Genomic DNA, 13,659 nt, shown 5'->3' on the forward strand with positions numbered 1-13,659 from the left:
TTATTAAAGTAAGCTGCTTTCTTGCAAACTTATATGTGTAGATTTTGTTTTCTGAAACAGAAATTAATTGTTTGGAATAAATACAAACATGCACATTGTAAGTGGAAATTACTAGCCAGTTGTACATATTTGATAATAAAGAGAAAATAAGGTATAAATTATCAGACATTATATTAAGCGTTTACAGTGCATGGAAAAATACGTTCTTGTTAATAATACATATATACTCAAATGTTTTCATTGTTGGTGTTATTGTTGATGTTGTTGCTGTAACTGCTGCTGATGTCGTTTTCAGAGTGTTTTAAATGTTCTTTTTGTTTGGTAAAGTATTTATATTTTGTGATTCGTATCAAGAAGGCATTGAAATAAGTATAAGTTGGAATTACTAGCACATCTCTTGACTTATATTATTCTTTTTCTTATTGGTTTAAAATATTCAGTTTCTTTTATCAGAACACTCCGTCATGTACTTGACACCTCTAATGGTGAAAGTACTGAAAAACTTTTTAAAACTAGCACCGTTTTTATTTATTTATTTATTTTTATTTATTTATTTATTATTATTATTATTATTATTTTATTTATTTATTTTTCTTTCTTTTTTCTTATATCTGCTTTTTTTTTTACAAAAAACTGTTTGGATTTGATTGCTGTACATAATTGGAAATATTAAAGCACGTTTGAACGTATATTCTATTGAAAAAAATATATTTCCTGAAAAATTGAATTTGTAAAATCACAGCAGTTTTAAAAATATTTTTCATTATCTTATATTTACATCAGAAGACCATCTATACTGACATTCTCCAATAGCAGACATAAACAGGACAAAAAAGTAATACCCTTGGATTTTTTTTAGAAAAAGAATCTCGTCTTTTACGACAACCGTAAGTGGAACAAACTTGAGAACGACTTTGAGGAAATGTGAACAGCATTCATATGTCAGATACACTTGCTGAGATTATTAGTTTGGCGATTAAAACCTCTCAAGTCTTAACATAAACATTATAAAAAACACAACGTTAACAGATAGAAAGAAACGTTTGAAATGTGGAAGATATGTGAACATTGATGACAGCTGAATTGCAGTTTAATGGTTTTTGAGGAGATAAAAGTGTAAATTTTGGAATTCATTTATAAAAGAGTTTTCTCTGATGTTTTTAAGAGAAGAGGCTTGGACAAGCGTAAAGTAAGTTTTATTTAATTGTGATAAATGTATTTGAGAATTCAGTTTGAAGTCTCCGGGTGAGTTTTTTTTTTTTAGAAGAAATAACTGCATGTGAGGAAAGAGGTTTTGTGGCGTGATTGGGCTTAATCATAGATTGGCTTTTGAACTTCTCTGATTATTTTCGTTCGTTGGAATGAGGATGAAAGGAAATAACAGTTTTTAGCTAGGAGCGTATTTTAGATGATTTTTATAGGTCAGATAAATCAACCACCCGCACACAATATTTCAGTCAGGCTTTATCGATGCAGATTATAACTTCGATATATACTTCAAATGATTTTATAAAAATGTACGAGGTAAATTTCATAGATAAGACACTAATCACCTATTCGATGTCCTTTAATCATGCAAACTCGTACCTAAACCTCACATCATAAATTGACCAAATTATGAAAAAGTGAAACTTGTTAGCAATACAAAACTCTGGACTAAATAATGATATAATGGAAACCATGAAAAGAAGCGAACAAAGGCATATTACGACAGTATTTCGCCTAGTGTTTACGACTTTTGAGATTTTTCACAATTCGCGAAGCGGGTTACCTGTTTGATATTGTAATATCTATATTGTTAGCGGGATCAAAGGAAAACAGCGCTAATGAGGTGCGGAGAGAACGTCGCAGCGAGCGCGGTCAGTGGAGAGGGCAACGTTGAAGATGGCGGCCAAGCAGACGACACCGAGCGCGTGGAAACATTGTCGTCTGCAACTGAGAATCTCAGTCCAAGGAAAAGGAGATACAAATTATTTTTGAAAGTATTACAAAAACTAAATATGTGTTTTCTTGTGATATTTATTGGGTACTGTGCTTGGACTATATCTGCAAATTATGGTCACTCAGGGATAAATAATGTCACATGGAATAACTCTGGAGCACAAAATGTCACCGTAGGCCTACAGGTAAATACTATCTTCATATTTTTATCTTCCACAAACCGTATTATATTCATCATCGCGATGTAGACCCTTTAATTATCCATAGTCTTAATTTCTACCTCGTTGGAAGAAACGTGCATTTTCTGTGCTATTAAGAAAACGACACCACTTTGCAGTATCGGCAGTCAGAAAAAAAAAGGTTTAAATGTTGGTTTTTTTTTTTAATTGTTTTTTATTCATGGCCTATTGTGAAGCTATCAATGTTTTTCAAAAATTACAAGATTCAGTACGCTCCAAATATATCCGCAAGTAAAACAGTTATTACATAAATTCCACAGAGTTGAAGAATTTTAGATGACAAATAAAATTCAGTATCGGGAGCATTCGGAACATAGCGAGAACATTCTTTTCATCGGGCACTGTATTCAATTTTAAGTAGAATGAGTTATATTTTAGTGAGCATTTCAGACAAGTCTGGGAATTTATTGCATAATTCCTGCATTAAATAACAGAAAGAAGAAATGTACGATTACACTGTCGTTGCTTGGAAACTTGTTTCGAAGAGGTTACCAAGTGCGAACACTGTCCAGGAAATCATGTGGGAAGATAAAAGTACGTGTTTTTAATTTGGCTGTTTCCGCAGTTATATTCTGTTGATGGGCGCGGTTCTTCATGGTTGGTGACCAATAATAACAGAAGCAGCAGCTTCTCTTACACACATGCTTTCTTTATGTGTACATGTTGTTCTTAAAACTTAAGCGCTATGCAGCTTTAAATAATGCCCAGTGACATGCGCAGTTTAATCTAGGGCGAGTTTGAGTTCTGGTTTATTTGAACATTTAGACTAAATATGCGACTGACCTGTAGTACGTGTTCTATGAAGTTACAAATGATAAAATATAATTTTCCTTCGATATTTTTTTTATCATTTAGACGTTTTGCTTTTAAAAATTGTTCTAGTACACTGAGAGGCCTCTGCGGGGCCGAGCGATTAGGTTGCTGACCTTGAATGACTTGCTCTCAACCGCAGTCGGTCCGATACCATCCTTGTAGTGTAGATTTCTGCATGTGGGGAAGTCAAACAGGTAGGTGGTTCTGCCCGGGTGCCCGCCCGTGATGAAGTAATGTGCGGGGAGGTACCTAGGTCTTCGTCCCAACATGACAAGCTGGAAAGCCGCCATATGACCTTAAATTTTGTCGGTGTAACGTAAAACCCAACAAAATAAATAAGTAAATAAATAAATGCCGGTGTACTGTTTCATTCATAATACATAAATAAGTAATATTAATTAGTTTGTTATCTCAAAGCGGTAATCTCGCACTTTCTCCTTTGATGTTTTATACCAGTTCCAAGCTCATTCATTACGAAAGGGAGGGAATGATTAAGAAAGGTAAGTACTCCAAGAACACACCTGTTAAATGTTTGACAGAAAACCTCAATGAAGATAGCATTTCAAAGGAAAACGAGAAATAAATCAAATAAAGATAACAGAATACAATTTGTAGAACTATTGTGTAGCCGTGTGGTCTACCGAAATGTTCTGCAGATGAAGAAAAAAGTAAATGACTTAATTACAGAAGGTATTACAGTGTTGGGTGGTATTTGAAAATATGCCGAATATCGACCGGCAATAGAATTTCCAAAGATTAACTTTAATTAAATGCGATAATATTTACATTCTATTCAGATTTTTTATTTACCTAAAAAGTATATAAATAAAATTGCCCTGAATATTAAGACTTAACTTGTTATTAATTACCTTTGTTTCAAGTTTGTTTTTTTTTTTTTCGTTTTTTTTTGCCTGAGATGTTTTCATGTAAATATTAAATTATAAAAAAATATATTTCATATTTTGTCTTGTTATTTAAAACTAAGGGCCCAAATTTCATGATAAACACTTGAGTAATTGCTTAGCTAAGTCTGTTATTTCAGATGCTTGATTTTGCCCTTTATGAGTCTTCAGTGTTGACTTTTCTGACTACATGTGTATCAGAACTGTATAATATTATGACTATTTCATAGATCAAAACACAACATTTCTGAATTTTACAGAAACCAAAGTATAGAAATAAGAAATATACTTTTGCAAATACTTAAAGGCCTAGATTCACTACTATATAAGTGTACCCCCCCCCCCCCCCCCCCCCCCCCCCCCCCAAATCCAATATACAACTCCCATCTTATCTGCTGCTTATCAGCGATTATGTAACAGTAACAGATTAGAGGGCAATTAGCACAGCAGGGACCCCAGCTAGACCATGAAGATGTGTGCAGTGGAGTTGAAAGAAATTAATTTTTCTTCAGTGAATGTGGAATGATAATAAAAATAATTATTATTTTGATATTATATAGATGATAATAACTATTACTTTAATGTTATAGTAATGATTATAATAATAATAAAAAATAATCACAATTATTGTTATTATTATTATTATCATTATTATTATATTACATATAGGATTATAAAAGATACAGTAATAATACTGAAAATAATAATGATCATAAAACACAAGTATAGTGAAAACTTCTTTGTGCTGACAAACCATATAATATAAAATCAATGTGTTCCATCTATACTTGATTTTCATTTTCAGTATGTTGCCAAAAGTGACTTTTTTTCATGCTTTGCTTTGTAACTTTGAAATGCACATTCTGTTTTCAATTTTTGACAAATGTTATTTACAGTACTCTGCAAGCTTTAAATGAGTAAAAGTTACATTTTTCTGAAATATCACAATTCTCCAGACATAATTTGAAAAAATAAAAACTTGCATATTTCTTTAAGTAAGTTTCTCGTTATTTCATTATTGTGAAAATAAGTTTCTGATAATTTTATTATTGTGTTTGATCAACAATATTTTTCTTTACATAAAAATGCAAAAAATAGCATAACTTTAAATGTTATAAATTATTCATTAATTTAAAATAAATTACATTGTTTCCCTTCTCACTAATTCATACACTTGTAAGGTAGACTGTCTCTCCAATAAACAATGACCCTTGTTTATTGGAACCATACTGTGATGGTCATTAGCCCCCAACTGTGCTGGTGAAGACAGAAATCCCTTGGCCCACTGCCAAAATCTAGGCCTTTAAGTTAGTTATATCATGCTTAAATAGAATTACCATTGTGTGACTGAAATGAGTACTGCAGACAAATACTACTAACCACAGTATAATTTAGATATAAATACATTGTTATAGAAAAAAAACATTAGAACCATAACCTAAAAGCAATAGCACGATTTTAAATTAACATAACTAAGTAATTATTTAATTTTTTCGTGAAATTAGTGCCAGGTTGGCTCTTTACTGTAAAAAAAACTTGTTCCTTTGCATACAAATGTTATTTTCAAAGAATGCGCTGATATTTGGCACCGACTATCAAACTAGTTTCACGGGAAGCGGCATGCTTTTTTTAAGGTGATTCGCGGGGTTTCTACCAAAATTTCTAAGTATGAGATATAAGACTGATATTAAGTCTGTATGTACTAAAATAACCTGTCTTTCATTTTGAGGAAAAAGAAAATCGTTCCGAGTCCATATTTCCTTTGAAGAGCGCCACCTAGCGGCACATGTATTTTTCAAGGGAAAACGCCGTTTTTCTGTAATAATCTCATTAAAATTAAAGTTATTACATTTTTTCAAACTCAGGAATATAGCTAAATTCAATGTTATTGTTTACATGTTGCATTTTGTAAATTATTTCATTTAGAAAATGCTTAAATAAAGAGATATCCGTAGTAGGGGTGGGGGAAAAATGGCGAAAATATTCAATGTGTTTCATGGCCGTTTAGCCGAAATAAAATAAAACGGAACGGTCAAAGTTCTTGATTTTCAAATATATTCTTCTTTAATCATTCCTGAACAAGAAAATAAAATAAAAATAGGGGGTCTTTACGGCAGATTTTTTGTAAATTTACTTTTTATTTGTTTTGGTAATGTAAATATTGTGACGTTGATACGTCATTTATGGCAACGGTTAACGTCACACAAACATTTTGTTCATTATGTCCTTTAAAGATACATTTTTGTATATACAGGATGATGAAAGTACAGAAAAATGAAATATTTTTATTAAATAGATTCACATTATTTACAGTGTTAAGTAATTTTCAATCTAAGTTTGTCATTTAGAAATATACTTCAATGTCAGTTCAACAATTTCCTTAAAGACGCTAATTATTTTGTTCATATTATTATGTAAAATGTCATTTAAAATGATGACCACGGACACGCTTGCCGTTTCTGTCAGGGTATTAAAATTTCAGCCTGCCTCAAATTCTATTAGACTGTCTGCAAGAACAGAGTCTATATTCACATGGATTTCTGAATACTGGCGTCGTAATTAGCATTGCGTGCAAACAATACGCATCTGCTAAATTGTTTTATCCACTTTTGAAACAGTTTTAGAGCTAACTTAATGCATGAAGACTTCACTGTAATCAATTCATGGTACATTTTAAGCCGTGGATCTCCAACGCAATGATCACAGTAATTCATTAAGGAATATATCCAGTCGGTGGTTGCTTGTAGACTTCACTATAATCATTTTAATTATGATACATTTGTGATCCATGATATGCAAAACTGTGAAAATAAAATCAACAGAAAAATCTGACAAGACGCTTCAAAACGCATAAATGTAAAATCCCCATTTGATGCTTGCATATCGTAACTTCTGTTCACTTTGCGCTCAATGTCACGGACATTCTTTATGCAGTGTTGCTCATTGATCATTTTGAATAGGACAAGTATATGAGCGCTGGGGAAAATATTTCATGATGGACCTGTGAATTCTTTACTTATGGGTGAAACAGGTCTCATAAGCGTAAATACGACTAGCTTCTACTGATTATAAAACATACCCTACGATTTGTTGTGAATTAACTGTTGTTGTACTTTTAGTAGTTCAACCGCCACCCTTGTTTAAGAGCAACATTTAAAAAACACGTTTTTTTCATCCTCAAGTAATAAGTAAGTAGACTCGCCCAGTTTAATCAATCTAGACGCATAATCGAGCGGCTTCTTCACCCGATTTACATTCGGAACATTTTCACGCGTTTCGGGCTTTATCGTATGTTTAACATGGGATTTTTGAACCGTTCAAAGATGTTGGAAATGTTTGTTTCATTGTTTATTTTTTTTTAATAAAACTGTTACTGCTTTCATTGTTTACCACTTTTTTCCACCCTTGCCTGAAAAAAACAGTAATGAGATTGTACACTGTTCAGACAATTGTGCTCTGTTGAAATTTAACCAAACACAAGTTTACCTGCATAAACAGAAAGCATGATATGTCACCATGCGCGGATCCAGAGGGGGAGGGGGGGGGGGGGGGGAGGGGACCGTGGGTCCGGACCCCCTCTGGAAAATCTTTAAAAAAGGAAAGAAGACAAGAAGGAAAGAAAATGTTTTTCGAAAAAGGCAACATTAGGACAGCATGTTAAGTATATGCGGCTGCTGCTACATACGACCCCGACATAATTCATATTATTTATCTAAAAGAAACTAAGAATTTTACCTTCAAGAAAGCTTAATTTTATCATTTTCCCAAATTTAACAGGTTAGTCCATAAAACTGTCCCAGAATGCAAAAAAACGAGATCGGACGCTTCTTTCCTGCGCAACTACTGTCCGGTTTGTACAAATTTCTGGCCGCGATAAACCATTTGACTTGTTGAAGTCTGTCATAGCTTGAGCGGTCTTCTGCGCATGTACTGAACTGATTATCAATCGGAGCGCAAGGCAAAAATATGCCAATTTTTGTACGACAGCATGCATTTAGTGTATAATATGTATAATATACTGACAAAAGGTTAGAGATAGTATTACAATGGTCACAAAATATATACATTAAGGATAATTTTCATTCAAATTGCTTGAATCCGGTATATACCGGGGTCTGTAATTTATACAGGCGTTCCAGGTCTGCAGGGAGTTGCAGTCCTGAAATATCCGACTTTATTCGCATCTGCGTCAAAATGCACTTTTACACAAAATACCAGTCAAATATTTTGTTTTCAGCATTCTGGCGAAAACATTTCAAAGTACATGTAAATGGTGCTTTTATTTATTTCTTAGTTTTATCCGTCTTTTAAAATTTTTGAAACACCAAAAGAAATGCACGAGATGAAGTCATAGTGGTTACTTTTTTGATATTACATTCAGCACTGGAATACCATACTTCGATTTTGGAATAAACCCTTCTTCAAATAAGAATGATCCCAATTTGCCGCCAAAATTCTATAATCGAAACTTTTTGTATGTACAACAGTGAACCATGTCGAAAGTGCGTTTCCTTGAAAACATCTGACAGAAACAGCGGGTCTGAACAATGAACGCATGCCTCTAAACCTTTCGCAACAGTAGCCTCAGTTAAACCACCCTTCTTCCATCTTTCCATCCTAAAATATCGTCTGCTTCGACTGTATCTGTTTTATATTATTTTCTGAATGTTTTGAAGCGAAATGAGTTAGAGTTTTATTTTTTTTTCTGTCATTTTGAAGCAAGTTTTCCCTCACAACGGTTTGCATTGTGCATTCACGTTGACGTTGTAAATTTAATGCACTAAGCGGCACCAAAATGAGCTTTATTCAAGTAACGGTTTCAAGTTCACAGACTGAAGTTCATTTTTACCTTAAGAGGCATTATCTCATTTATCCATCATCTGCTTAAGATTCCATGATTTTATTTATTGAAAATATTCAATATAGGTTTAAAAAGCAATAAATATAATACACAATAAGGAATGTCGTTCAGTTTCGCACTTAAACATTTCATACAAAAAGTAAAATGAGCCGCGCCATGAGAAAAACCAACATAATGGTTTTGCATCCGCGCAGTCTGGTCAGGATCCATGCTGTTCGCTAACAGTTTCTCTAATTGCAATAGGCTTTGAAAGCGAACAGCATGGAGTCTTGACGAGACTGCGCGGATGCGCAGGCTCGACTGTATCCATGCTGGTCGAAAGCCACAATGTTTTTTTCACATGGCGCGGCTCAATGTAAATTTGCAAATTACTCTTTTTTCTATTTTCTTGTCGGGGAATAATTAAAGAAACCTATGTTTGAAAATAAAGAATTTTGACAGCTCCGTTTTAATTCATAGCGGATAAACTGATAAGATTTTTTCTACACCCCCACCCCCGTCCCCCCAACACTTTACTAACCCTTAAATACGGAGCCAGATACGCGAGTTATGCAAGATTAAACATTTTCATAAAAATTTAACCACTTATACCATATTCAGTAGTTACAGTACATGTTTTAGCGCGACATATTCACATTTTGTGCCAAACTTGGTGAACATGAACATGTTGAAAAATTTCACCGAAACTGTGGGCAAGTAGCTCTAACTGACTCTGATATATATTACTAGATAATATACTTTGACTGCAAAATACGCAACAATGTACATCATGTGAATATATTCAAATAAAAACGATTCTAAAGATTTTTGTGAACTCTGAAGGTCCTGTTTATATCAATAAAAGACATAATGACACCAGCGTTTGCGCGACGTTAACACTGTCATTGTGCATCAACGTCACAAAATTTACTTTACCAAAACAAATAAAAAGTAAATTTGCAAAAAATCTGCCGTGAAGACCCCCTATTTTTATTTTATTTTCTTGTTCAGAAATGATTAAAGAAGAATATATTTAAAAATCAAGAACTTTGACCGTTCCGTTTTATTTTATTTCGGCTAAACGGCCATGAAATACATTGAGTATTTTCGTTATTTCCCCCCCCCCCCCCACCCCTACTACGGATATCTCTTTATCTACGCATTTTCCAAATGAAATAATTTACAAAACGCAACATGTAAACAATAACATTGAATTTAACTATATTCCCGAGTTTGAAAAAATGTAATAACATTAATTTTAATGAGATTATTACAGTAAAACGGCGATTTCCCTTGAAAAATACATATGCCGCCAGGTGGCGCTCTTCAAAGGAAATGTGGACTCGGAACGATTTTCTTTTTTCTCCGAATGAAAGACAGGATATGTTAGTACATACATACTTAATATCAGTCTTATATCTCATACTTCGAAATTTTCGTAGGAACCCCGCGAACCACCTTAAACGACATATTACGTTCCCGGCCTATGTGAATAAATTCTATCTCAAGGAAATCAGATGGAATAATCGAATTTGAACTAGTTTGAAATTTTGTTACTATAGGATGAGCTTCGAATTACAACTCGGGGTAGCGTATTCAATTTCTTAGCAAGGCGAGTGTTCTTCACGAATATTTGACCTCTTTAATGCACGTCAAGAAGTTATACACTTACTTCTGGAGAACAAGTCGACACGGTTGCGAAATCATCAAGGTGAGATTTACAGACCGTCGTTACTTACAAGGCAGTTATGGTGGCTCGTTTCTGCCATGTTGTGCGGTCGTTTTGGCATCCCCGCCAGCATGAGGACACGATAAAATGAAAGAAAAGCGACAGCAAAACCAATTTTTCTGTCGTGTTGGCGCCCCGTTTTGTCGTGTCCTCGTGCTGGCGGGGCGCCCCGTGACAACACGAGGACACGACAAAATAGCATTCTGTTATGATGCGGTAGACGAACAAAGTTATTTTCTTTTATTATACCTCGCTTGCATTTCACAACATGTAAGTTCTGTTACGCTCTGGTCAAAAATTCCTAGTTTGCCATGTAATACCATGATGTTACACCCCTAAAATAACACATCAGTCCCAAAATAGATATTAGGTTTTCCAATAGAAAATGTTACTGTTACCCGTGCAAGAGGTTATTTTGTAATTCTGATGCTACTCTCCTTAAATAGCACATAAGTCTAGAAATAATTATTTTACTTTATATTTTTGGACATTTCAAAATTTTTTTTTCATTTTGTAATCAATTGCCATTGACTCGGTTGTCATAATTCTCAGGTTCACCGCTTTTGTAAACACACTGGTGACACTGCAATAATTATTTATTGTTACCAGTGTGACATTCAGGCGGTCATATAATTATGCCCATCTGCACATGTCATTTAGTTTCGTGTTCTCGTGCTGTCGCTTGCTCCCCCGCCCCGCCAGGACACATCAGATAGGGCGCAAACATGATAGACAAGCGTTTTCGCGCTTTCGTGTCCTCGTGCTGCCGTTCTGGCGGGAGCGCCAACACGACAGCACTTCAAGGCAGATACGAACCACCAAAGGTAGGAGAAAAAGACGCTCAACTCAATAGCAAATAGTCTATTTAGCGGTTATTATATATATAGCGGCGGTCAGATATCCAGCCATGGTCTTAACAACTTAACAACACAAATCGGAGGTGTAGGACGAATGACTTCGGACTTGTTGTATTCTGTCAAATAGTCTTGGAGTACATATGATTGTCCCCCAACCTCTTGATTAGTGGTCCGGTGCACCACTGCATAGTCGCAGCTAGAAATATTGTTCTTTGAAATTTTTTTATCTTGTTTTAAATGTTAAAATGCATTTCACAGTTCTGGAGAATTACCTCGGTATCGTAATAGCTCGTGATATTCTTATGCTGAAAGGCGACGTATTCTGGTTCAGTTTCCTCACTCACGGCCAATCCTGCTGCTTCCGGATATACCGGCGTCAAGCGGACAAAATAATGTTCGTCTGTTTTCCTAACAGATTTTATTTCAGTCGCTATAACAATAAAGAACATTACCGCCTTTCCGCACTCTCGTTGGAATGTCATCATCGAATAGTAAAAAAGCTTTTACTGAAAGTAAACCACATGCTGCGACAACGTAGATATTTGAAGAGAACGCAAAGTGGAGAGTAATCCGAAAGTATTCATACTGATTCCAAAATAATCTTTTATTATGAGTCTTTAACACGAAGGTTAACTAGCTGGGGTATATCTTCGATTTATTGACGTAAATGAACTTTGGAGAATTCACAAGAGATGGATTATATCCAAAATATGATTGTTATGTTCATAAACAAAATAATGTCAAGTTCATGAACGCGGTTCAAAAGAAACAAAGCGAACGACGTGTGCTGTGTTTATTTCTAAATTTTGACATAAAGTCAAATAGCAGTGTTTTTTTTTTTCGTCATTTAAAGTTTTGAAGACGTTGGTCGAATTTACCTATAGAAGAAATTCCGATGTCTTCTTAAAAAAAGCTCACATGTGTTAAAAATATTAGATTTGTGTCTTTTTACTTCGAATTTAGTTAATTCGTTAAACAAAATCGATCATTTAGTTCAGCTCATTTAACCCTTATCATGCCGGACACGACTGATTCTGCCTATGCGGCCAGTCACGGTAGATCATGGTCAGCCTGCACGTCCGTGCAGTCTGATCATTATTTGAACTGTTCGCTATTCAGTTAGTATCTTTTTGGTATGCACCCCTTTTAACAGTTAATGGTACTGTCCAAACTGAAAGATGGACAAGTTCATTATATACATTTAGCAGGGTAAGGGTTTATTAATTTAATATGAAAAGACGTACATGCAATATCCTCTGTGAAAGTCTCCCAGATATTAAACTTAAAATATTTTAAGGGTACAGTAAGTACTATTCATTACTTTTCCTGCATGTCGCACAGGATTCTCGTGGCGTGTTTTTGCCGGTGCTGGAAAAACTCATCTTACGCCCCGGGTGTAAGATGACTCACATGCTGTAATATATGAATGAACGCTACTGCAATGAAATACTGCTTAAGGGAAACGCATACTTTTTACTTTATTGCTCCTATTAATTGAAGAATATGGCATGCAAGAAAAAGAATTTCTATCCATAGTTGAAGTTGCGGAGTGAACTATCTGGTTCTCGGGTAACTGTTGAGCGGTTACTCGACATAGCCTCGTTACCGCTTGAACAGTGACCCTTGAGCAACATACTAATATTTCCATCCTTACCATGAACCAGTGAAATTTTATCAAGCGGTATGAATCACTTAGTCATAGTTCAAAGAAAATGTCTCGCCTTTTGTTAAAAAGGTAACGGATTGTAAGAATCTATTTAAGAAATAATTTATAGCAAAAGAGTGTTTTAACACTATTTATGCACGATGGGTGGTTATACGTCTGGCGTAATAATTTCACGAGGGCGCAGCCCGAGTGAAATTATTTGTGCGACGTATTACCACCCGAGTGTATAAATAGTGTTAAAACACGGTTGTGCTATAAATTATTTCGATTCTAATATGCCCTTAATCTAAAACAGTAGATAAAATATAGAAGCGCTCTTTCTTGGTCGCAACAAAAACTTTGACGCCATTCTAGAGTGAGAGTGTTTTAACAGAGACAAGCATATTATATAAATATTGCATTCCTGAGAGGGTGATATGAAAAATGTCCACCGCGAGATATATGAATATTGACCGAGGCGCCAGCCGAGGTCCATATTCATATTTCGAGGGGTGAACATTTTTCATACCACCCTCTCAGGAATGCAATATTTATTTTATTATACCGAAAGATTATAAGGGTCAAAACATTTACTGGAAAATCAACATAGTAATTTATTCAACATTAAAAAGTAATTACTAACCTAATAATGAAGACAGAACTAAAGAGTCTTTACTTGTTAGCAATTATAAT

The 13,659-nt window shown here is 34.5% G+C and overlaps 1 protein-coding gene across 1 annotated transcript in view; it reads left to right on the forward strand.

Annotated features, from left to right (window-relative positions):
- Positions 1-653: 653 nt before the first annotated feature.
- Positions 654-13,659, forward strand: part of LOC123536081 (isthmin-2-like) — a 28,702-nt gene continuing 15,696 nt past the window's right edge. Inside the window, exon 1 of the mRNA XM_045318897.2 lies at positions 654-2,126. Coding sequence (XP_045174832.2) covers positions 1,827-2,126 — 300 coding nt within the window. The 5' untranslated portion in view covers positions 654-1,826. The remainder of the gene's footprint in view (positions 2,127-13,659) is intronic.

The sequence above is a fragment of the Mercenaria mercenaria genome, chromosome 1 (assembly GCF_021730395.1).
Source record: "Mercenaria mercenaria strain notata chromosome 1, MADL_Memer_1, whole genome shotgun sequence".
Taxonomy (NCBI): Eukaryota; Metazoa; Mollusca; class Bivalvia; order Venerida; family Veneridae; genus Mercenaria; species Mercenaria mercenaria.